The sequence below is a fragment of the Anser cygnoides genome, chromosome 3 (assembly GCF_040182565.1).
Source record: "Anser cygnoides isolate HZ-2024a breed goose chromosome 3, Taihu_goose_T2T_genome, whole genome shotgun sequence".
Lineage (NCBI taxonomy): Eukaryota > Metazoa > Chordata > Aves > Anseriformes > Anatidae > Anser > Anser cygnoides.
In genome coordinates, this window is record NC_089875.1 from 54,721,311 (window position 1) to 54,747,088 (window position 25,778).

The 25,778-nt window shown below is 41.0% G+C and overlaps 2 protein-coding genes across 4 annotated transcripts; both read right to left on the reverse strand.

Annotated features, from left to right (window-relative positions):
* Window positions 1–345: 345 nt before the first annotated feature.
* Window positions 346–9,939, reverse strand: FBXO5 (F-box protein 5). 2 transcript variants are annotated; one of them, XM_013178325.3, is made up of 5 exons: window positions 9,801–9,939; window positions 4,662–5,395; window positions 4,251–4,341; window positions 2,859–3,020; window positions 346–1,514 (listed from the first exon to the last, which is right to left on the reverse strand). In XM_013178325.3, exons 1-5 carry the CDS (start codon window positions 9,822–9,824, stop codon window positions 1,263–1,265), a joined length of 1,263 nt encoding a protein of 420 aa, XP_013033779.3. In that variant the 5' UTR covers window positions 9,825–9,939; the 3' UTR covers window positions 346–1,262. The 2 variants fall into 2 exon arrangements, with proteins under 2 accessions (XP_013033779.3, XP_066850304.1); XM_066994203.1 differs by lacking the exon at window positions 9,801–9,939 and adding an exon at window positions 7,037–8,144.
* MTRF1L (mitochondrial translation release factor 1 like) lies at window positions 9,737–24,907 on the reverse strand. Of its 2 annotated transcripts, XM_066994202.1 has the most exons (7): window positions 24,226–24,907; window positions 21,795–21,874; window positions 20,366–20,549; window positions 13,589–13,752; window positions 12,642–12,759; window positions 10,746–10,882; window positions 9,737–10,278 (listed from the first exon to the last, which is right to left on the reverse strand). In XM_066994202.1, exons 1-7 carry the CDS (start codon window positions 24,890–24,892, stop codon window positions 10,075–10,077), a joined length of 1,554 nt encoding a protein of 517 aa, XP_066850303.1. In that variant the 5' UTR covers window positions 24,893–24,907; the 3' UTR covers window positions 9,737–10,074. The 2 variants fall into 2 exon arrangements, with proteins under 2 accessions (XP_066850303.1, XP_013033782.1); XM_013178328.3 differs by lacking the exon at window positions 24,226–24,907 and having other exon boundaries at window positions 20,366–20,524; window positions 21,795–21,933.
* Window positions 24,908–25,778: the final 871 nt, after the last annotated feature.

Consider the following 25,778-nt stretch of genomic DNA (forward strand, 5'->3'; position numbering starts at 1 on the left):
TAATTAGGGCTTTTCTTGAAAGATTGCCTTTTTCTTTTGCTGTGGAATAGCAAGTATGAGTTTACCGGCAGCAAACTAGTTCTACAACAGCATCATAAATTCAGTCAATGCAACGTCTGCTACAATGTGTTAGAACAGAAACTACAAGCAGTTACACTAACACACATTAGGTGAGCTGCAGAAACACAACATGAGAATGGATTCCGAAGGTTTTACACAAAACCAGGAGATTTGGCCATTGTAAATCTCAGAAATTTTAAGCAGCACTACCAGCAAAGATGAGAAATGAGTATATAAAGTTATCTGTTATGACAACAAACAGGAAGTTCAGAGTTACTAACCAGATTGTTGAAAACAGTAATTTATTTTCACATTTACAAGACAAACAAAAAAATATTTAAAGTATTTACAAATATATACAGATATTAAAAATGTATATTATAATTTGGAAAATATTGGCAGTTTTTTTTTTAGCAGTATTGCCAAGATACAGTACTTTCTTTTTTTAAAAAAAAAAAGCTAGGAAAAGCTTAGGAAAAAGCTAGGAAAAAGCTAGGAAAAGCTAGGAAAAGCTTAGGAAGAGAAAAAGCTAGGAATCACAGTTCTGGGAAAAAATGTAGTTCCTGAATGAGTGAAGAATGAAGGAAGAACAACAAAATTTAAGATTCAAATAAACCATCAGAGAAAATGGCATTACAAACATTCACATTTTAAAATTAAGGCAAAATCTTAAACAAGACAATAAAATCTAGAGTCTCACACAATTTTATTTTAAAGGGGACTTCATTCACCTCTCTTGACATTTTCATTATCAATGCTTTTAAAAGACTTTTGGAACACCAAAAGTAAACATTTAAATAAAACACAGCTTAGCTTTTTTCCTGTTGGCACCTAAGAATTGCCAAGAAGATTACTTGATTACTTGCCAAAAGCTTTTTGTTCAATATTTTTGTGGTGAAGTTTTTGGAGACTGGAACATGGCAGACAAAAATTGTCAAGACAATATTTAAAATGTTACTAGAATCCATGTCCTGTATTTTTTTTTTAAACTTGGAAATTAGTAAGACATTTTAAAATGGTTATTTGTGGCAATTCCTAGGAATTTGAGAATGACTAAACGCAATTATAAAATTAACTTTTTTTTTTTTAAATATAGAATAATGGCAGAATGCAAATGCATCTTTAGGCTTTGTTTTCTTTGTGGAAAAATTTACATCCTAGAAATCTTTTATGGCACATCTGACAAAGTGTATCAGGATGGATCACAATCGCCGCAGATTTTGCTTGCTTTTCTTAGTCCCGGGAAGTGGCCCTATCTTAGAGTTCGATTTTATTGGCTTGCCGCTCACACAGTCACTGGAGCTGTGGTAGCAACACATACACCTTGTGCAGAAGTCAAAGCCACAGCCTTCACGATTGCATGTTGCTCTTTGCAGATAGGAGTCATACTTTGCAGGTGAGCCACAGCGATGGCAGACTTTAAGGCTTTCGGTGTTTTTCAAAGTCTTGGCAGCCTATCAGAAAAAAGTATACAAAGAAAGTCGTAAGCGGAGGGTAAACACATTGCAAACATCCTCTGGTATTAACCATGTGCCACAAAACAAATTATAACTTCTCTCACTCTAGAAACTACAAATTTAGTCTAGTTATGGTTGTATCAAGTTCTGATGGAGATTGAACAGAAGTTATCGGTTTTCAGTTACTTTGGACTGGATTAGAGATAAGTAATTTATAATTCTTACGTTTAAAGGACAGTCAGACTAAATGCAAACCAATAAGAAAAATAGCCAATATCAAACATCTGAATCCTTCAAATCTCATCCAAAGATGGTGATTTAGTCAGCTTTAAAAAATAAAGCAATCTGAATTCTACTGAATTAACAACATTTGCAAAAAGAACAATTGAGTCCAGATATCTCAGCTGTGGGGTACTCAGCTTGAGACATCAAATGGAAACAATTCCTACATTTATCCAAAGAATTCGTTTTTGACACAAAAATAGATCCTCCATTCAAAATAGCTCAACATGTATATTAGAGCTTATGTCACTCAATTGTTAAAAACAAAATGCTTTTATAATCAGTGTGTATAAACATATATATCTCCTTATCAAGGCAAAATAAATGTAGATGGCTTTAGTGTACAGTTGTACTTTCAGGTTTCTAATGCTACTAACTGCTGTATATTAGTATTAGAGCACTTTGATCATACTTTTCAATGCCATTATATCTTGTCTGATTTATAAAAAATAGTAAGGTGAAGGGAAATCTGTTAGCAGTTGTTGACCAAGTGTCTTAATCAAAACTCCAAATACAGGACACGCTACAAATGTGTAATTAAAAAGGTAATTTCAGTGTCAGATAATTAGTTCAAAAAGAAGCACAGAATGAACACGAGAATTATTGATGTTTCATTTTTCAAAAATGAGAACTACTTTCTTAGTTTTTTTTTTTAAAAAAAAAGAAATTGCCTATTGGTGTTGAAGCAAATTGACAGTTTTTGTGGGACTGTATAACTGGAAAACACGTGATTCATCATAAGTCCACAGGAAGTAAAAGGAAATGACTTAAAGTTTTCATGTCTGATGAAAGCCAAAATTTAAGCAAAAAAAAAGCGCTAAGCTATTTTGATGGTACCTAGACACTCAGAGAAAAAAGATGCACAACTTCACAGTATATGTTCTCCACTTTGTTTCTACCACTGTGTTAAAATACTCAATAAGCAAAAGCTGGCAGCTATACTTAAAGAGTTACAAGCACTTCAAATTGAAGATACTACTTTTAGAAATACACTTTACAAGCTGATGGTGTGCCAGACAACGTGTGAGAAATTAAAGATGAATGAAATCCACCAGTTACCTCTGAAAACTCCATGAGCCTACTATGATTCTTAGATGCTTTGGATCTGCTGCCTTTTTTACTTAGGCTGTTTGACGGGGTTGCTTTCTGAACTGAAGCTAAAGCTGCCCGGCAGAGAACGTACTCCCTTGTTGCAGCATGTTCTGATGTCTTAGTACCATCCTAACAAAGAGAAAACAAGAATAAAATTTGAGAAGAGACTGATCTGGAAACAGTTTATAGGATACAAAGTGACTTTTTGTTTAGCAGAAATCAAGAACTTATTTTTGTGATCCCTCCTCTGGCTAGGTTTCCAATAATAAAGTGTCACAGCAGGTAGTATGCTAACAATTTTACCTTAGCTTTCTCAGTCATTACTGTTAGAAACAAATAGAATTGACCCCTATTTCTGACCACCATTTGCAACCATTTTATATTACTTAATACAATTTAACTTCATAATAACACGTCATTAATTATTTAAGCAGAATGTCCACACTGCAATGTTTTAAAGCACAAAGCAGTATTTCTAAATCCTTACAGAGAATAGGAATGCTTGTACATTTTATTTCTAGAAAGTAAACTTCACCCTCCCCTCCACTGATTTCCTATGTTTGCATTTCAGGTTAAAAAAGTGATACAATGCAAGGTGAAAATCAAAATTTATGGCATAAATTTTTACATCGGTGGCATCCATTGTTTTCATTACAACTACCTAGTATCATGAAGTACTAGCGAAAACTCAAATTAATTAACTACCTCATTCTGTGACAGATGCCAAGCTTTGCTTCATTGTCTTCCCCTCTCTCAAAGAACAAAAGTACTCCTAACGTTCTGAAAGAGTCCTGCCTTGGTAAAGTGAAAACACCAGTGTGGCTGGATCTTGTATTTATTGTTTCACACAGTGAATAAGCATTAGCAGTAGCTCACAGAGCAAAAAGCTTTTCGGATGTCTGTAGCCAACATGTTGGACTTCAGAGACTGTTGATAGAAAGTATATGCAAAAAATCTGAGTCTCACAGTCAACCACTTAGTATCTTTGAGTCTCTCTCCCTTCTGGATGAGTGGGGATGCTGAAGTAAGCAAGCCTCTGCTGAGAGGATCTAGGGTTTGCTTAGTGGGCAGCACTGGAACTGACACTGTCCTTTCTTCCTCTTTAAACAGGACATGGGGAAGCTCTTAAGAACATCTGTATCACGTAGGATAATCTTCTCAGCCAACCTTCCTTGGGCTTCAAAGTCAGTTTATGGAACTATCATGAATTGACTAGCAACAGTTGAGATAAGGCATCCTAACAGGACAAACTCAGACACTCAGTGACTAACTCTTCCCAACCTAAGAATCTCTTCTGCGAGGCTGGGAAGAGACACAGCTGGTTTAGGCTTAAAATATCCTACGAGTGCAGAAACTTACAGAAAGGTTTTCCACAGCTTTACTATACATTTGGAAAGCCCATATATCTTCTTGCAGAATATTCTTCCACGTTGTGCTGATTTTGGCAAAACTGTAATGACAATACAAACATGTCAGTTATCTTTTTAAGAAAGCCGGAAAACTTGTTATTTAGCAGTGGGAATAACTATTTATGCATTTTTTTTCTTTCATACAGAAATGGGAAATGTTCACAATTATTGCCTTTACTTTCTAGGGAAAAGACACATTGCCCACAAATATTATGGATTACATCAACAGTTCTTGTTTTAGTATATTAATACATAATACTAACCCCTAAGAAAATGTCACAAATCACGTATCTAAAACATTAGGCCATCTGATTAGGTAGTTTGCTTTCACCATGAAATACCTGAAGATCAAAATACTTACTTTATTAAGTCCATGTCACTGAGATGCCTTAAGATGTTTGCTAATATATGCTTCAGGTTCTTTTGGAAGAGTTCAGCAAGAATGTCTATTCCATCTAACCCCATTTTCTTTCCAATTAGGTTGTGAAATTCAGACTTTCCCCTAAAAACAATTCTGTCTACGGCAGTCCAAGATTTGAGATTTCTTTTACCACTTTTTTTCAAAGTTGAGCAAATCATTTTTTCATAATGGATTACTGGCAACAAAGTCTTCTTTGAAAACTGTACTTGGTCTTGGTTCTTCACGAGACAATGCTCTGGTGTGCCACAGAGATTTCCAGCCAAGGGTATACTATCTTCATGTTCTACTGCATCATTGAATTGATTACTTAACATAGAGGAATAACCACTGTCCTCGTTAAGTTTACTATTTTCCAGTGCCTCCACTTCATAGATCCCTTCATCAAATCTTTGGTTTATTTGTTTGTTTTCTTTGTTACGTACAGGCCTTCCTTCATCTTCAAGATCTAGATTTCTGGGGGCTGCAGGATATGATTCACTAAGGAGTATTTTCTGATGCTCTTCAGCACAGCTTTTATACAAACCTTCCTCATAATTCGAGGGGCAGGACTCTTCCAGTCTTGTTTTTCCAGCAGTCTTTGATGGCACGAACCCAGTGCGAAGAGACGTACAACCAAAATCGCGTTTCGTTTTGAAAGAGTGGCTAATATTTGATTTCATTGCCTTATTTGTATCCTGCAAGTGACAGTAAGGAAATTATTACAACATAGTATAAACTGCAGCACAAACTGGTTTTGTTTCAAAGAAGTGATCATGCCTTCCTTCTGAAAGTAGGAATTTTAATCTATTATCTAATGACGCCTCTAGTGGCTAAACACATAAAACCAGTGGAACTAAGGATTGGATCAGCCACGCGTTAGATCTACCTGAGATCTTCTCTTCTCAGGATTTGACCTTGATGCTGCATATAGCTGGGATGAGCAAAGTGAGTGGATGATTTACATTGCCACCATTCCACTAGTACAGATTGGTTTCAGACACACCAGTGCCTCCACTTCCTGCCCTAGATGCAATGATATGATGAGGACATTTGCAGTCCATGCAAGGGACACTGGTGGGAGGGAGTCCAAAGGCCTTCACTGAGTGACAGCAGAGTGCCCAGGCAAGGGGCAGAGCCAGGCCGGAGCTGCCTGAACGGTCTGTGTGCATGGCCAGAAGCAATGCTACTGGTGCAGGGCAGGTTCCTGGCATTTTTAAAGGGGAGGAGGGTGGGTGGCACAGGAAAAACGTGTGCGCTAACAGGCCCGGGTGAGTTACAGGGGAGTGCAAGGAGCCTTAGACAATGGTCAAGGTGAAGCGGGGGTCTTGCTTACGAGCAGGATTTTAAGCGGGTGCGAGGCGAAGGCATGGGGACTGGTCGCTGCTATAAGGAAATGGAGCCCTTCTTGCCCTGCTCCGCTCCCCTCCCCCCGAGCGTGGTGCTATCTATATTCGCCACCGCGGGGGATGGGCGAGGGCTGGAGGGGAGAGGGAAGCCATCGCTGCCGCCTTAGCCCTAATGGGGGATTATTGCCAATATGCTCCGCAATCGGCACGAAAAATAACCCCCCCAGTCTGAGCAGGTATTTTGGGGAGGGGATTTTAGCACTCCCAGTGGCGTGGGGCAAAGTAGGGGAGAACTGGAAGCGTTTCATGATGCTCCAGGGAAATACCCGCTTCTTCGTGCCCACGTTTGGGGGAAGAGGGGGAAGAGAGGACGGAAAGCGCCCACGGCTTTGTACACCCGGAGCGAGGCGGGTGGCAGCGGAGCCCCCCGGAGCCCCCTCCCCACCGCGGTGCGGCCGATGGTGCCTCCTCGGCCCAGCCCCGGGGGCTCCCAAACCGGCCCCGACCCCCTCCGGGCGGGCTCTGCCGCAGCCCCCTCAGGGCCGTCAGGGGTCCCGTTGGCGGCGGGTTTCCCCCCAAAATGGTGGCGGCGGGGTGGGCAGGGCTGGATGCCCCCCTCCGGCGGCGCGGCCCCGCGGGAGAGAGACAGCACGGTGCGGTGCGGTGCGGCGCGGCCCCTCCCCGCCCGCCCGCTGCCCGCCGGCGGGATCAGCGCTTGCCGGCCCGGCGTGGGGCGAGCAGTGCCCCGCATGCGGCTCGGCTCCGGCGGCCGCCATCCAGCCCCGCGGGGGGATGCCCAGCCGCGGTCCCCCTGCCCGCCTCCCCTCGCAGCACGCCCAGCGCCCCCAGACCCTCAGCCCCCCCCCCCCCCCCCCCAGCCCCGCCGGAGCCCCGTACAGCCCCGGTGCAACCCCTCGGAGCCCCGCAGCAGCCCCGAGCCCCCGGCAGCGGCGGGGTTGCCCCTCGCGGCGCGTCCCGGCGGGCGCTCACCTGCAGGGCTGCGGCCGCTGCGTCCCGCGGGCAGTGAGTGCGCGGCCGCCCTCGCCGGGTACTTTTAAAAACTTTGAATTTGGTATCCAAAACCGCGCCGGCCAATCGGGGGCCGGCGGCCCTGCCGACGCGGCCAATGGGGAAGGCCGGCAGGAGGCGGGGGCCAATCCGGGCCGCGGCGGGCGGCGCCGGCCCTGCTGCCATTTTTCCCTCCTTGGCAGGCGAGGAGCGGGCCGAGTGGCGGCGCGGTGCCGCGCGCGCCGGGGGCGGGGCTGAGGGCATCTCCCGCCCGGGCCGCGGCTCCCGCCCGGCTCCCGCCCGGCACCCGGCACCCGGCACGGCGCGGGCACCGCCACCCGCACCCACCCGCACCCACCGGCCCCGCACGGGCTCGCCCCCCGCAGAGCGCCCGGCGGCGGGATGAGGAGGGAGAGGCAGGAGAGCGCCTCCCGGCTCCGGTCCTGCCCGCACTGCCTCCCGCTCGGCCCCGCAGCACCGCTCCCTCCCCGGCGGTCACAAAGAGCGAGCGGCTTCTGCGCTCCCGGGGAGCATCAGGCTCCCCGATGCTGCCCTCCTGCAGCCACGGTCATTTTCAAAGGGACGCGTTTGGGGCGTTCGCTTCGGCTCTGCACGCACCGAGTGTGCACTCGCCCCCCGGGAATTGCGCCTGGTGGCGGGGCTGACATCTCCCTGCCTCCCCCTGGCTGACAGGCTGCTGCTAGCACGTGGGTGAAATGAAATGAAATGCCTGCGTTTCCTCTAAAGTATGATGAACATTGCTAGCTGGCGGCAGACGGAGAACAGGCTGTAAGGGAAGGGATCCTACCACCCTGAAAATATCCTCTCACAGCTCAGGAAGGCTGCACTTGCACCGAGACTACAAACGAGTCTTGCATTAAAATGAATACAGGGCCAAAAAGAGACTTCCAGCCTTTGTGGTGCAAAGCCTGCCATGGCAGACCAAGGAGGTGTGACAGGGGGTATGGAAGTCCACCTCGTACAACACTGTCAGTTCCACATCCATTTTCAGACACCTCTGCCAGCCTCCTGCCAGGACCACAAGATGTCTGGCTTTTCTCACACAGATCCAAGGGTGGCCACTCGCAAGGCAATGATGCAGCTCGTGGCTGTTGAGGAGGCAGACTAGAACAGGGAGGCTGTGAGTGTGGTAGGATCTGGCCAGCAAGGCCACCACCTGGAACATCAGGGAAGGTTATGAGGTGACAAAGACCCAAACACTCCTGGGTTTTATGCAGTAGGCCAGTGCTTAGACCAGCTTAATGTCCTTTATTTGCTTACAGAACTATGAAGCTAGAGAGAAGGAATCTCAAATTCCTTCCATCAATCCTGGCTTTAAGTCAGGAAGAGTGTGACAATTGCTTCGTAGTTTTCCGTTTGCAGCACTGCTCTAGTAGGAATGAAGACCTCAGTCCAGGACTCTGCTCCAATCAATACCTAAACATTTTACACATGAAGCGCATTGTATATTTTCACTTTCTTAGGTTAACAGCTGGAGTTGTAAATCTTCTAGTAAATCTAGACAAAGGCCTCAAGATTTACCTCACCTCACGCATACAGGCACTCCAACATCCCAAAATAACGTATGCATCTTTAATTTGAAGATTTGGAATTTAATCATCGTTACCGTGCAGTATTTCCTAGAAAATAAAGCTGACCAAGGTATTAATAAAAAAAAGTGTAGAATCACTTATTTTTTTTAATGTGCTTTTGTTCCAACTGCAGTCTTATAATGAAAGAAGATAAACTGATAACACCCAGTTTTGTTTTTGCATTCCTTCCTGAATTTTATCTAGCATCCTTCAATAATGCATTTCAGTAAGCTATCTGTAGCAAAGTGCTGCATTTACTTTGTTCCTACTCTGATTTCTTACAGTAATTTTAATTAGAATTCTCAAAGTAAACATCTGTATTCATGGTAACATTCTTTCCTTAGGTTCTGATTTCTAATTTACTGGTACCTACAGTTCAAATATATTCTGCATGTATACACACATGCATACATGATGCACGATGGGATAACATGGGATGGAGGCAGGAGGTTTTGTGTTACTATATATATATAAATATATATATATATATATATATTTGGGATTGCAAAAACGTATTTACCCGCAGATATAAACGTGCACATTTATCAGTAGATTAGAAAGGAAAAAGTGTTATTTTGCTTTCACAGATCAAATGTCTTAAGATGTTGTTAAACTGAATAGGTCAAAATAATAAGATGCCACTCATGTTACGTAAATTTCAGAAAAATCAAAAAAAAATGGAGCCAGTTAAAAACAAAAGAGAAATTGCACTCCTGAAACGGGGGGGGAGATTGAAATCATACCAGCCTTCAAGATACACATTACAAATTGTTTGGTTCTTTTCAATTTTGACTCAAGAACAGAACCATTCTTTTCAAAAAAGATTCCACACATCTTGTCATTTTGCTTCCAGAGCTCTTGTGGAACAAGGAACAATATTCTTAAACAATTCTTTGTGCTTGATTAATAAGGGCCAACAGGCCATGAACACGTAAAGAGATACACTTTGAAGAATTCCCTCTCCTGTGTCACTTTTAAGCCATTAACAAGTCTTCAGATTAGTATTGTTTTCATTTAGTTATCACTTTCTTCCTGTCACTCAAACAAAAAGGGATTTTTTGTTATTTCAAGTAAGCTACTTGACACTGTATCAATGTTCAAACTACTGTTTAAATGAAATCTGGAACTAGAAATAGCTTGTTTTTAATGCATACCTTTTGGGAGTGGTGTATCAACATCTTCTCAGCGGAGAAAGTTAAAAACTGCAGTTACTTCTGGACCAGTCAAATTTACTTAATTGTACTGCTGCAGCAATAAATAAAGTCTTTTACTCAGCAAGTAAGAAAACTGTTTATCAGTCATGAGGAAACAAGATGTGGTGTCCTTCATGATCTGAAAAGCAGTTCTATTCTCTGGATGGTACTCCAAAAAGTTCTTTTGGCAGACGAGCATCTACATCTGTTGAAATGGCTTGTCAAAGAGAAAGGTTCATTTTTCATTTTCTGAAATAATTTCCATCAAAGATTCATAATCAGCGTATTCCCTCAGAGTTTGTATCATTTCATCTAGCATTTCTTCCCCTAACATGAAACTCTCAATATGATGCACTGATCTGCTTATTCTGTGGTCAGTAATCCGGTCCTGTGGAAAGTTGTATGTTCTGATCTTCTCTGATCTTCCTTTAGTCCCAATCTATCAAACAAGGAGAATCAGTTTATAAAACTGATTAAAAGTCTTCTTAGAAAAAGGATGAAATGTTGATTAAACATTTAAAGGAAAAGCTTTCTTCTCCTCCCATAAATATTTAATACAAATATATAGTACTTAGACTAGTTCAGTAGTCACACTAATTACACTTAAACATGTAAAAGACCTATTTTACTATATTTTTTTCTAATACTATTCTAGTTCTTCACACTCTAATCCAGTTTGTTTCACTAAGTCTCTAGAATTTACATACCACTGAAACGTTAAGTCTGGCTAACGCACAACCTTTATCGCTGAACAAGAACGTAAATTTCTTTTTTCCCCCCTCATATAAGTCCTTAATGGACTCCTGTTCCTCTATTGTTCCATTTACGATTTGTGGCTGAGCATAGCATAAAACATCCCAAAACATATGCACATATAGAATTCTATCTTTATAAAGTGAAACTTACTTGAATCTTTCGAACACTATTTCTCTTTTTGGTTTCTTCTTCCAGTTTAATGTTGTATAATTTAGCACAAAGCATTTGCATAGCCTTCTCTTTGTTTCTAATTTGAGATCTTTCTTGCTGACATTCAGACGTGACCCCTGCCAAAAATATGAGATTTAACACTTAACTGTAACACACGCTAGAAATGTCAAAACCCTTTCTTAATATTTTTATTATGTTAAAAATTAAAATAATCATTTTTTTTTTTTCTTCCAACACCTATTTTGGACTAGGAATGTAAAAGTCCAGGCTCATTAGTGTCTAATGATACATTTTGGAAGAGTGCAAACTTTAAACCAGATGACAAGAAATTTGATTTGAACAGGTAGACATGAAATAATGTGATCTGACTTACAGAAGATTCCTTTAATACCTGTAGTTTTTGGCCACAGTTCCAGAAAATTTAGGATTTAAATAGCAGTAATATACACTAGGCAGTGAGTATACAAAGCAGACCAAAGTGGGCACAGTATTCTTAAAATGAAATTTAAAAAGTGTGGTTTTCCTCATCAAAATATATATACAATTTGACTTAAAACACGAAGTGAACAGCCTAACAAAACAGTCGGGAGAAGAAATATAGGAAGAAGACAGTACTATCTAAGATTTTATTTGGATTTATTTTAAGTAACTCTGGTAAGATTATTTATATATGATATATGAAAGAGTTGTTTAAAAACAACTTTTGGGGTCAAAATGAAGGCTTGTAAACAAAATTAGGATGAGAGACACAGAAGAAGGAAAAGAACGTTTGTAAAGGAAGAGAGATCAAGAAGAACAAAGATTCAAAAGATGGAACAAGAAAAGTTCAGGAAATAAGGTGAAATACAAAAAACCTTATGAACCATCTCTATTGTATAATCACAAAAAAGCAATATATTTTAAGATTTATATAACAAAAACTAATAACTGCCACCAGCAAAAACTAAGGTCTTTTTTTTTTTCCCCAAACATGGAGACAATACAAAACTCTTGTAATCTGAAGTAACTTTTTGTCACCGTATCTTAAACGGAATTCTACCATCTCCACTATTTACCTTCTACTTTACTGAGGTGATGCAACAAGTGTAGAATGGATTTGTGTCTTCAATAAATATGAAGAAATGGGTGGCAAAAATCTGGATATGTGAAGATAAGCACGCTCAGGATTACCCTGAGGCTGTAAAACTTGACTAATGTTTGTGGTAGAGAAGAGGAAAAGTTAAAAAGCAATGAAAGTCAAGGCAGCTGTTGTGGATTGCTCAAAAGGAAGTAAAAAGCTTAGAAACGGCAATAAAAAAAGATATGATAGCTAAAATCAGGTAGTCGTTGAGGGCGTATCTTATCCGTCCTCTTACATTCCCTAACCTGAGCCCTGGGGGTGGACTTCCTAATTATGTCTGTAATCTATTGGAAAGGAGCCAAAAGACAAATGGAAGCTGGCATCATAATGCAATAGGTGATACTTAAACCAATGTTTTAATAAAGAGCCAACCTCTCTTTCAGAGAATAGTCAAGAAAAGGCAAATCATCAGATTTTAACATTTGTTTTTCTGTGTCTTTTTTCATTAGTTGAAAGCTTAAATATAACTTTTTTCATAGAAATTGATTTGAATACTTCAAGAGTGTCATGCTTAATGGCAAAATGGATAGTTACCTACTAAAGCTTTCACTATTACAAACGAGTAGGCGCAAGACTTTTTTTTTTTTTACCCCCCCCCCTTTTTTTTAAACACAATATTAGGGATATTTTTGCACACATAAAGCCTTTACAAAAACTCTGCTCTACTGTTAGCCATGTTTGAAACTGTCGTTTCAAAGGAAATTATGATAGTAGTTTTACAACGTAAATCTTATGGTAAGGAAAAAGTGAAGCACCTGTTGGAATATGAACTATCCGTACAGCACTATCTGTGGTATTGACATGCTGCCCTCCAGCTCCACTAGCTCTCTTTGTTTCTATTCGCAGATCTTTCGGATTAATTTTCAGCTTCATCTGTCATAAGAGGAAAAAGATGTCAAATACGCATAGTTGGTTTATTTTATAAGTCACACTCAGGCAAGATCAAACCTTTTTTTCTGGTTTATGAGTGGTAGCTCAGATCCACTTACTAAATGCTGGGAAATCAGACATAGGAGTTTAAGATACAACCATCCCTTAGCATTAATCTTCCCCCTCTTCTGAAAGCTCTGTACCCTCTCCCAGACAAGTTAATCAATATTTGAACTTGACTAGATGGGTTTCAGATAAAACAGAACACACTGATTTTTCTGGTTATGGAATGGGGTGATCTGTGTGAGGAAGTAACGAGACAACTTAGGGAGAACAGGAGGGAATAACATCTTTTGACAGTTTGCTAGGTCAACATGAAACAAAGATCCAAACAAAGTTTTAATTCTTAGCTTGTTGTCTTTAGCCAAGCAAATACGGTAAGAAAAAATTGTCACCCATACATTTTGGAAGGGAAAAGTGAGGATACTATAAAATTGTGGAAGAGAAAGTGCTAAAACAAACCTCTTTGAGCTCTCTAAACTAATTCAGTCCTTTGCAACTGTGTCAAATTTTCCACTGAACATGCAAGGCACAGTTACAGCAAATTTTCAAGTTATTGTGAAGTAAACTGCCAGTAAGTTTTTTGAGATTAAGACTTTGAGGAAAAAACAGAAATTATTTCCCTAGACAAACAAAAAAATACGATGTAAAATTTTAAGATTCAAAAAAACCCCAGGCATTAAGAGAGAATAGTAAGACTGACAGAAAAGATGTAGGTATCAGCAACATGGCATTGCTTACGGTAACGTCTGTTATACTAAAAAAGCATTACCTCACTGGGTTGGGGTAATATTGCAACAGTCATTGTGCTGGTGTGAATGCGCCCTTGTTTTTCTGTCTTTGGCACGCGCTGTACGCGATGCACTCCTCCTTCAAATTTCATGTACTTGTAAGCCTCAATACCTGCTATACTGGCAACCGCACGTCTTAGGCCACCTTAAATAAAAAAGAAAAACAGTTGTAAAACTAAGAAAAACTGTTCATTCTATGCTTTTGTATTTCAGACTTTCTATTTAGCATCATTGTTGATTTATTATTTCTTAAAATTTATTAAGTTGTTTCTTTGTTTCTTAAAATTATTACTTTACCATTTAAATGCTTAGGCAGAATTATACCCAAAATGTAAGAAAACTCTAAAGCCGTATATACTCACACAAAATGTCAAGTAAAGGCCTCTCAAGTTCTTTTTACAAAGTCCATTTTATTTTCTATATACATATAAAGGTTGAATCATGCACGCAAAGCTACCTTCAGAAACTACATCAAATTCTTTTGACTGGTATTTGAGAACCTCACCATTCACTGGAAAAAAAATAATAATACCCAAAGTCTTTAATTTAGTGATGACTGATGTTACTCTTTCTTCTTCCCCCATTTTTTCATGCATCCTACCCACATCCCATCCTTGCTCTTTCATTTCATTTTACTCTTTTAATCTTCCAGAACGAGCAGAACTCTAGCTCCTGTCCCCCTTACCCATATATCCAGTAAAACATTTGACAACAGTGTACTGAAAGCTAGCACCTAACCATCAGAGTTGGAACTTGGAAGTAAGACCCAATATAATCATGGCTTCAAGACAAGTTTGTTGCAATACCAGCTGATGGCATTCTGTCTCCTTTTTGTTTGACAGTGTGCAATCCCTTTAATTTTGCTAGTAAAACTTTTTGAAGGATTAAAGAACTGATGGCACTACAAATGAATGTATTTTTTTCATTTTTTCTTTGAAACCTGCTTTATTTTTTAATCCAGATCAGTTCTCAGATCCCATTCTCAGAACAGGGAACGATGTGCAAAGGGAATTATTAGAAACAAAAGACCTTGGAAGAGTACTGCTGTTGAAGTCTTTCAACATGAAACCACAGTCAATGAAAATGAGAGGCCCACACATGCTTCTCAGAAACACCATTTTAGGCTCTCTCTAGACTAAGGAAATCTACCACAGGGACAAAATAACAGCTTTATAAAAAAAGGAAGATGAAGACAACAAAGAATCTGATAATGCTGTAACAGCACAGAACAAAGTCATTGGCCAGAACGCAGGCCAGGTTTTACACCACTACTGAGGTTTGCAAATGTTTTTGTTCTACAGAGATGTACCATTCCCTCATAACATTACTAAAAATTATTTCCTTTTACAGTCAGGTTTGTGGAAAATAGCCTGCATGGCCTCTTCCTTTCTCTTTCACCTCATTTTTGTCCTTGTGACTTCTAAAATTTTGCTCCCAGTTGTACAAATCTGTACCACTTTAGAATCAAACGCATTGTTCAACGTATGCAGCCCAATTTATAACCATCAGCTACTAGTAATTCTGTAAGATAAATCCATCATGTTTACAATAAATACGACCTTAAAGCACACAATTTAATAAGAATACCTGTTCAAAGTCTTCAGTTTAAAGGAGAAAGGTGCATTCTAACAGGTACTGTGAAATCCTGATTATGCGAACAGTACTCCAATGAACAAAATAATTCTTTACTGTAAAACAATCTTATATATAACCTAAAATAACGCCTTAAATAATTCACAGAGGTTGACTGCAGTGCTAGCATCAAAACATACTTCCCCCGATATATATAAAAACAAGTACTAAAAAAACATAACTTCCGCACATGAGGAAGAAACCAAGCCACATCAGGAGTAAAAATAACTTGAATGTCCACAGTTCTATGTCACTCCTGACAAGCATTAATTACGTAATAAGCAGTTCATTGCAAAAGCTAATGTTCTGTCTTTTCTCCCTCACTTGTTCTGGGATTGGTACATCTACCATGGGTACAACCTGTATATTTGAGCTGCAGCTGCATATGTGACTTATTCAGGAGAGTTTATGTTTGTGGAGGTGATCGTGTGCCTGTGGCAACGTGGGGCTTAACACAAGACTAAGAAACTGGTTTGAAAGACAGGCATTTATTTAGGTCGTACTGCTTCAAATCAACTGTTTACCAACACATGGTAAACTCAGGTTTTAATATGAAACACAGTCAAAACCAATGAAAATTCAGCAAACCATTTACCCAAAAATCTTCAATGTGGCAGAAACAGCACAGGCCTGTCGAACACAGCTAGCCCTTACTAGCTCTATGTTTACCTCTATCTAAAAGTGTTCCCTTCTGTTCTGAAAAGGTGAGGTGCACAGAAGAAGGGTGCATGTTTGCACTCCCTCAATTTTTTGTGTCACCTTATAACCAGACTGAGACAAAGTCTGATATGTTTCCACATGCCACTAGCAAGCAGCAGCGGATAAACAATGACATGTGGGTTTGTGCTTTAACGTATGTGTTAAACCTCAAATGTGCTATTTTGCACAGTGTCATTCCTTGGGGGTAGGTCAATAATGTCAGTTAAAAGTGGATTCAGCCTAATTCTTAATTGCAGCTTTGCTTAACATGCACCATATTTACATATGCTCACTTTCAAACTTCAGTCAAATTCTGGAACTCTCTGAAATGAGGAAACTTGATGTTTTAACATAGGACCTTGCTTTTGCTCATGCAGTCTGTAAGAATTAAGCACGGATGAGATGCAACCCACTGGTATACCAGCAAATACCCTTAGCTCAGTTCTTACTCAACACAGCATGGACAAAGTGAAACTGAGGACTTGTATGGGAAAGTAATGGCAATGCCATCTACAATGCCTCTACCTTACTACTTATTCCCAGCCCCTCAAGCTTTGAAAGATGTGTGTTCATACAAATGAGCAAGATCTGAAAATGCACTGCACATACACAGGCAAACAAAGGATAGGCTGCCTTTATTTTTCTGTAAATTTACATCCCACCTTTCTAAATATTAATCTCATCACACAGGCAAGTCCTCAGCAAGACAAAACAGTTCAAATATACATATATATCCATTAAAGACTAGCAGTTTCAAAAAGGAAAAATGGCTAGATATTTATTAGATTTATGTATGACTGATTTACTGTATAAGGCATTAAAAAGAATGTCTCTGATGGTGTGGGTTCAGTATCTAAGATCTGAGCTTTCACCGAAAGGGTAGTCGAGCACAGCTCCCTTCCTCTTGCAATCACAGGAGTGTTAGTTGAGTCAGACCTGACCAAACTACCCTGTAACAATAGGTAGCTTTCATGCCGGATCAGCAGATCGATCCAATTAGCACTGTGGTCTCAAAACTGCGAGGGCTGAGATAGAAGGAACATGGAAGTGGGACTGCCCCTGTTAAAGCTACGAAACTGCTCTGAAGGTTGTATATGGCTGCTGGCGTTCACCAGATCCAAGTTTTGCTTCACTGGAAAGGACAGATCTCTTTTTGTCCTTAAATCCTCTTCTTGGCATACAATATGAAGAATCACAGAATAGCTGAGGTTGGAAGGGAACCCTGGAGATCATCAGGTCCAACCTTCTGCTCAAGCAGAGTCAACTAGAGCACACTGCACAGGATCACGCCCAGGCAGGTTTCGACAAGGAGACTCCACAACCTCTCTGGACAACCTGTTCTAGTGCTCTGTCACCCTCACAATAAAGAAGCGTTTTCTCATATTCAGCTGGAATCTCCTGTGTTTGTGCCCATTGCTTCTCATCCTATCACCGGGAACGACCAAAAACAGTCTGGCCCCATCACCTTGACACCCTCCTTTAAGATATTTGCATACATTGATAAGATCCCCTTCTCAGCCTTCTCTTTTCCAGGCTAAACATGGCCAACTGTTTCAGCCTTTCCTCATAAGAGAGATGTTCCGGTCCCCTAGTCATCATGAGAAGGCCTATCCCTTTTCCCCATAGCACTTACACTCACCTAACCTGCACCACATTGATTCAACTTGATTTTAAAAGAAAGTTAATAGATTTCTGTCAGCTCAGAAGGTTGAACTGACTGAGCTGCTGGTGAAGTGTTTGCCTAGGGATAAACGGGGATAAACAGAACTTTCCTCTTTCAGCACTGAGCTGTGCTGTAACATGCAACAACTTCTTGCCCCTCCCATCACCTGAACTGTGCAAACGGACTCTTGACCATACGAAAATGTATTAATAATAACATGTCTAGATAATAGAAAATACTGAATTCAAGTCTCATGAAATTCAAGCTTGGATATTAACTGAATTAACAGTAGCCACTCTAGGAGATTCTGAAACAGAAAAACTGAGTTCATGTTCATGAGCTTGAATTTGAAGTAAGTTACTTAGAACTCTAAAACAAGAGTTCCCATTTGAACATATTTACCAAAATAACATTTTTAAAAATTGAATTGTTAATGATTTTAAGAACTCAGAAATGCAAGTGAAATCCCGTAACAGATTATATCAGCATTATCTGACAGGTGAAGATATGGGCCTTCCTCTTTGGAAGTATGAGTACAGACAACAAAATGAAGCCTGTGGCTAGACTTTCAAGTTCCCAGTTTATGATGTCTGACTATATTCCTCCACTCAGTCCAATTTTTGTAACCTATTCACTACATTAACAGTGAATCAAAAACTGTACTTAAGCAAGAAAGGTCTTAAGGCACGGAAAGACCCTCATTAGAAGAGCAAAGTAGCTCACTGACACGAGAAGTTCAATTAGGAGAGTCATGGATATTTATTTTTTGTGAATTTCTACATGAAAAGAACAGAAAAGGTTCAAAGTAGTTGAAAATACTACTTATGACACATTTTGGACTCTGTGAACAGAAGAGTTGGAAGATGCAATATGTTTCTCAAAGTTTGCTAAAAGTACTTCTGCAATTAACTGTTGACTGAAAAGAGATGAGTTCTTTTTACAGGTTGCATACTGTGACATCCTGGCTTCTCCCATCTTCAAAGTTTCACAAGCAAACTGTTTTCTTCATTTTTTTTCCAATGAAATCCAATTTTTAAAGGATTACTTTTCATTTTACCCATTACTTTCTATTGACACCTATTCAACAGAACAGTTAAGAACAAAAGCATAATTAAAACTATGAATTAACTGTCCACCGTTATAAAAAAAGAAGAAAAGGATGCTGATGAAAGTACAAACACAGTTAAAGTTTCACAGCCAATCTGAGCTACAAATTGTAAACTGCGTAAGTATCCACCTACCAATCATACCCACAGCACGATGCAGGTTACCAGAATGTGCTAGCTTTACTCACCGCAGCAGGTATGACAGCAAGCTTGCAGATCTGTTAACACAGAGTCAGCAGATCTGGCCTTCTGAGAACTGTGGCTAGCAATTTGTCAGTCAAAAAAAAAAAACAAAAAAAAAACCACAAAACAACAACAACAAAAAAACCACTAATCCCTGTCATCACTTGGGCACTTCTCCATGTTTCAGACTGCTGTTTCACAGTTAGGTTGAGCTGACCAAATCTCTTGCTGCTGGACAGAAAGGTCTTGATTTCTCACTGCCACCACTCGCAGACACACATTTCTGCTTCCATTCTCCCCATAAGCATTTTTCCTTTTCTCCTGTGTTGGATCACCTGAAAATTAATTGGGTTTTTGTGTGCTACTTGTGCATTGAATTAACTTGGTAATGAGACTTTCTGCACAGATGAAAGTGCCAGTGCAGAAGTGTCAGCAGCAGCACAGAGACAGAAGCCTGATTTCTGTAATACAACCTTACACACCAGCTGGATTAAGCTACAACTAATAAATAAACATCACTGCCTCTGTTTGTTACGTAAACCTATCAATCCCATCTCTGTAAACACACTGCTACCTGAGATGACCAACTTAACAGCTCATCACCAAAAGAACCAGTTTTCCATTTCCTTTCATTCAAATGCATTGTTCCTTATTTTATGCTAGCTGAGAATTTGACTCAACTCAAACTAGGCAAAAGACAAATCTAGTCTGAGGAAACACAGTCTTTGCCAGTTTAAGGGAAAGCACATCAGAAGAGGACTTAATGGAGGTAGGATTGCTTAGACAGGCACAGAGACAGTAAATGAGAGAACGGAGAAAAATATCTTTTCACAAGCATCATTAAGCTGCTAAATTTGACTACTTGTGAAATTTTACTCAAATGCCTTCTTAAATAATTAGATGTCTTAGCTCTCCGCTGTCTCAACAGTTCCTCCACTTTGCAGATTCATTAGCTGTTATACTAGCTCACAAGCTTTATCCAAACATCCCATTTCCTTATATAAACCCTAAGTTGACATTTCAAAAAAAATCAAGATGTTTTGGATTAAACACCAAGACTAGTTTTAATTATACTGTTTGCTTCTCTGCCAAGAAATAATAAACAGACTTTCAGCCTGCCTCTAAACTGATCTATAAACACAAGAAATATGTAACCTGTATTTGTAAAATTAATATAAAGCTAAAACACATCTACTTGACTTTCTGCATTTCCTTCCTCCAAACACTTAGTTTTATTTATATGTTTTTGAAACTACTGAATGACATTTTTTCCCTTCATATTTCAGCAGTACTTCTCAAATGTAATTTTACTCTCAAATACAGAAGCTGAGGAAAATTATACCCTGACATTCTACCTCTGCTTCTGAAAACAAGTTACGCAATTCAGTTTCCTGCACTTAGGAAATTCAAATGGCCTAGGAATAAACATTTCAACTTAAATTAAAAAGTTACACACTTTTTTTATTGTTACTGACCTATTTCACTGGGAAAGTATTCTAACGTTTCGAATTTCCACTTTTTATAGGCAGCATATCGTTGATACATATCGAATATCTCTGACGTGAACAGCATGGCTTCCTGTCCTCCAACTCCAGCGGTTACTTCCATGACAAGATCACTGTTGTCTGTTTCTTCTGAAGGAATCAAAAGCAATACTATCTGTGAATGCAAAAACACCCATCTAAGATTTCCCTCTGGCACTTCAATCCAGCACTGAGATTGTATAAAATGCCATGCAAGTCTGTAATTGATCTACTCTGCATTCTCCTGTGTTAACTCACAGATTCTCCAGAGGGCTGGCCTCTCAGTGCTTTTTGACATCCCTTGCACTAATACAGTCAGGAAGAGGGAGGGGAGGATGCTGCATTGCAGAAAGGCTCCCTGTGTCTGTTTGCAGTAACAAAAGATTTCTTTCGAGACCCACAAAGCTTCAAAGAACTTTTCATACATTAGAAGCTTTCATAAATTAGAAACACTGCACTGTTTGGACACCATAGGATACACAACTGTTCTTGCAAGACAACTAAGCATTTCCCTTCCCACCAAATTCCCTTTTAACCCAACATCCACTTCAGAACTAAGAAGGTATGGATGCTCTGGAGTGCATTCCTTCAACAGTAATTCTGCTGCATCATTTTTATGTATTTAAAAGAAGTTTTACTGACCCATAAAAATAGTAAATTTGCAGACTGGATCAAAATTCTGGATGATTTATGAATGCTTTTCAATCATCCTTTTTTACTAGCATCAGGTAATGTTTCTTTCTACTTCAGCCTTCTCTTACTCCTTTCAGTGTGTGTGTGTGTATATATATATATATTTATATAGGATGATTGTTGTATTGCTGTCAAAGGAATAAAAAAAATATGAGAATACCAGTTTCTACTTCATCTGTAAGATTAGGAATATGTAACAGTTTGTTTACATAAAGCTACATATCTTATACAAAATACCACAGATACTATGTAGAACCTACATAAGGTAGCGGGCTACAGCAGTTACATAGTATTAAACTATTTTTTACAAAAGACTAGTGTGGGGTACCATATAAATTCAGTTTTTCTAAAAGATAAAAGCTGAACACCCACAAAGGCACATCCAGACCAGACAACCCATAGCACCTACTTACCAAGATGTATTGATTCAAAGAATTTCAGACTTAAGTAGGCACTTACAGGCCTATATACCATCTATATACCATCTGCAGATAGTATATATGTCTATATACCATCTAAGAAAAATGAAAAATGCAGATAATAGACATTGGTCAAGGATTATAATTAGTGGAGGAGGGTGGGGATGGGAGTAAGAGAAAAGTTCATCACATACATCTTCTTTCAATGATGACAATTTGGCTTTGTTTAAGAATGGCAAAGAAATAGAGACTTTTAAAGGGAATCTAACCTGGTGTTTCAGTTCAGCTATCTCTTCTTCACAGGAAATGATTTCCCTTTCTGCAAGCTTCCGCAAATCTTCACTTTCATCTGGAATATTTGAGCATGGTTAATCCTCAGACTTAAATCAGTGCCACTCTCAGAAAAACTTCTGAAAAATAACCATACAAAGAACTTACTCTACTAAACAAACAAAAAACACAGTAAACCTATCTAAAAATTAGATTAATATTACGATCTGTAATGGAGATAAATAGTATGTACCAGTTTTCTGGTAGTGTTCAAGTGGGAGATGCAGGAACATCTGAAGTACAGGTAGTTCCACTTAGACACAAGAAAAACTTTTTATATGGTGGAGGTGGTCAAACACTGGAGCAGGTTGCGCATAAAAGTTCTGGAGTCTCTGCCCTTGGAGACAGCCAAACCCTGACCAGATACGACCCTGAGCAGCCCGCTGTGTATGACCTTGCTCTGGGCAGGCGGGTTGGGCTAGATGATCTCCAGAAAGGTCTTCCCATCTCCACTGCTCTGAGATTCTAAGGAATTGCTTTTTGTATTTCCCTGCAATAGGAACGTCAAGGATTTAAAAAGCATAAAAGCCACACAATTAACACTCTTCATTAAAAAGACTATTAGCCTATCGCCATATGTAAAAATCTCCAGTCAGTAGCAGTAACTTCAAGTATTCCATCTCCATCAAGTAATTCCAGAGCAGCTGCAAAACTTCTATCACTAAGGTGAAAAAAGGTATGAAAGAACCCTCACATAATAAGAGGAACTTGAAATTTTAAGATCTTACTTGACTGATCAACACTAACACTTTAGAATTAGACTTGTTTTTCTACACCAAGGTTTCAATAAATTAAAATGTTCTCTTTTTTTTTTTTCTTTTTTCCTCTCTGGTCCGGATCAAGCTTCACACGGAAAAATAAAAATTCAGCTTAAGCTGCCTCTGATCTGCACTGACTCAGCTCGTGTGCCCAGAAAAAAAATAAACTCCAAAAATAAGAAAATGGCACTTGTATTTAAAGAGCAGGTAGGGGAACACAGGGACATGTAACTGCAGCAGAAGAAAGGGAAAGATGCTAACCATTTCTTCTTTGTGCATGGTGAGCTTTTATATGAATTCAGCCAGGACTGGAGGTACACTCTCACTGTAAACCTACACCTTTTTATCGCTGTAATTGTATTTAGTCACTAACACAATTTTAAAATATATTTTTTTGAATTTACAGATCAAGTTTAATATCTGACTTTTTCCCCAAAATCACCTCTGCAAGAAGGAAACTGCAAAAAAATAGGCATGTGTAAGTTGTTTATATAACAAGCATGCCTTACCTACAGCTGGTGAGAGGCATGTACGGTTGACTAGCTAACCATAACACTTCACACATGCAAACTCGATCACCTGCAACTATCTACTTTTATTTTTTTTTACTGACTGTTCAAGGGCTAGATATTAAAGCCAACAGAAATGAGGAAAAGAATTAAGGAATTGTATGTCTATTACAGTCAGACCAGATATTTATTATGTAAATAATAAGAAATAATCTATTTAATACCAGTTGCATATTTAAACGTATAAAAGCAATATAAGCTTTAAAATCATTTAAGAGTAATAAAAATATTTTTAAGGATGAGCAACAGAATTTCTTATAGTTACTGACTAAACCCTTATGTTCACTTCACTTTGCTGAACTTCTACATCAGGTTTTAATGACACCAGCATCTTCAGCAGGTTCTGAAAGGAGAAAAAAATCTTTCATTCCATTTCATGGGAATGGAAACTAACAGGTTTGGGTCAAGCATTGGTTTGTTCAAAGGATGCATTTCCTATTTTCACTGCGGGATGGAAGAAAATAAGAAATACGATTTATTTTCCAACAGTGTTTGTCATCTCCACCATCCATAGTAACGGAGTGTAGTTAACGATTCTGTTGAACATTTGTTAAGCATTAACAAATCTGGCGAATGCTTACGGAGGTAGCACAAATAGGTAATAAATTCTATTACTTCTGAAGTGAACACGTGCAGATCTGTGTTTAAAGGGAAAAAAAAAAAAAGTATAACCAAAAAAACAGGTGAGTTCTCACTCCGCCCCTGGGGAGCTCGCTGGTGCCACCTGCAGCCATCGCGGAGCCCATCCCGCACCCCGGGGCGCGCCCCCGCGCCGGGACGTGCCCTCCTCGTGCACGCGCAGCCGGCGCTGCCGGAGGTGGGCGGTGCCAGGCGCCCCCCCCCCGCCCCGCCGGCGGGTCGCTCAGCCAATCACGCCGGGATATGCAAATCACCCGTCGTTCTATGCAAATCGCCCCCGCTCGCCCACGAGGCCCAACGGCCCGCCTCCTCCCCCCCCCCCCCCGCAGCGGCCCCTGAGGCGGGGCGGGGCCGGGTCAGGCCGCTGGGCTCCCCTCGCTTGGCCTCACCTCACCTCACCTCACCTTGCCCCGCCAGCTGCCGCGTGTCGCGCAGCTCCTGCTCCTTGTCGCGCAGCCGCTGGATCCGCGCCGCCAGCTCCGGCCCCGCCTCGCCGCTCGCCCGCGCCTCCAGGAGGCGGCTCAATGCGTTGGTGGCGAACAGGCCGTCCAAGCAGGGCCGGCCGCTCAGACCGCGCCGTGGCTGCGGCGGGCACGGCCCCGCCGCCGCGCTGCCCCCGGCGGGCGCTGCTCGGTAGCTCCGGGCGGGCAGCCCCGCCGCCCGGCAGCCGTGCGCCGCGCGGAGGGCTCGCGACAGCAGCCGCATGCCGGCCCCGAGCCGCCGGGCGGGAGCCCCGGACGTCCTCCCTCGCCAGCCCCGGCCCTGCCGGAGACACCCGAAGGCGCTCGGCCGCCTCCCTTCCGGGCTTCCGGAAACTGCCGAAGTGGTTCGGCCCCGAGCCCAACCGTCGGCGCTCCGCTGGCGGAAACGGCCGAAGGGCTTCGGCTCCCTTCGGCTCGCGGAGCCGAGCCTCGGGGAGGGGAGGGCGCGCTCTGATTGGTCGGTGAGCCGCGGGGGTGGTGCCAGGAGCTCTTGTGGGCGGAGGGGCTGGAGCGGGGCGGTTGGTTGTCGTGCTGAGCAAAACAAAATAAAATATAAAAATAAAACCTCGGCGAGTGACCCGCACCGCATCGCGACTTTATAAAAGGCCTTCTGGGAAGAGAGCCCAAGGGGGTGCTGAGGGGGTGTCGCTTCAGCAAGCGGGGGAGGGTCTGGTTGGTGGGGGCCGCCTGGTGGTGAGGGGCAGCCTGGTGAGGGGCTGGGGCGGCCTGCTGGGGCTGCCTGTCCGAGGGGACCTTGGTTTGGGTAATGCCATCAATGAGAGCCTTAGCTAAACTCAGAGCGTGGTTTGAAGAATATACTTTATTATAAAAATGTGCAACTATCCATAAAAGTTATTAGGCGGTCTATATTACAGTCACTGGAGGGATCAAAGTCGGGTCTTTGCCGCTCTCCCATTCTTGGTCATGTCTTAACAGAAGGAGGCAGTCAGACTTTACAGCTAAGTTACACTGATGGAATAACAGCAACTTCAGTATGTTAAATCAGCAAATTGTTATCTTCATGTGATAATACCAATGGTGCAATATCAAAAGTAAGGGTAGTGCTTGCGCACCCAAGTGGTTCCAGTAGTCAGAAATGAAAGCCTGAGAGTTTTGTTCCACTGCAGGCATCCCAAAGCAATATGGACAACACGAACGCTTGCTATTTGGAATGGCAAACATTAAAATAAATGGTGGGATAAAAATGTTTTCCTATGATGCAAATGCACTGCTTTGAGTAAGGCTCTGACAAATTATGCTGTAACAATATTTTATAAGTAAAATTACACTTGAAGACCGCTGTGGAGGATGTGCAGTGTTTGCAGCTAGCCTGGCATCAATAAATAGTCCAGACTGCTGCTCACTTTCTCACTCCTTTCTCACTGACATCCCTTACGCTCACTGCCACCTGCCTGTGACGCTCTCTGTACGCCTTCTTTTCAGAGAGTTAAAAAAAAAAAAATCAAATTTATACC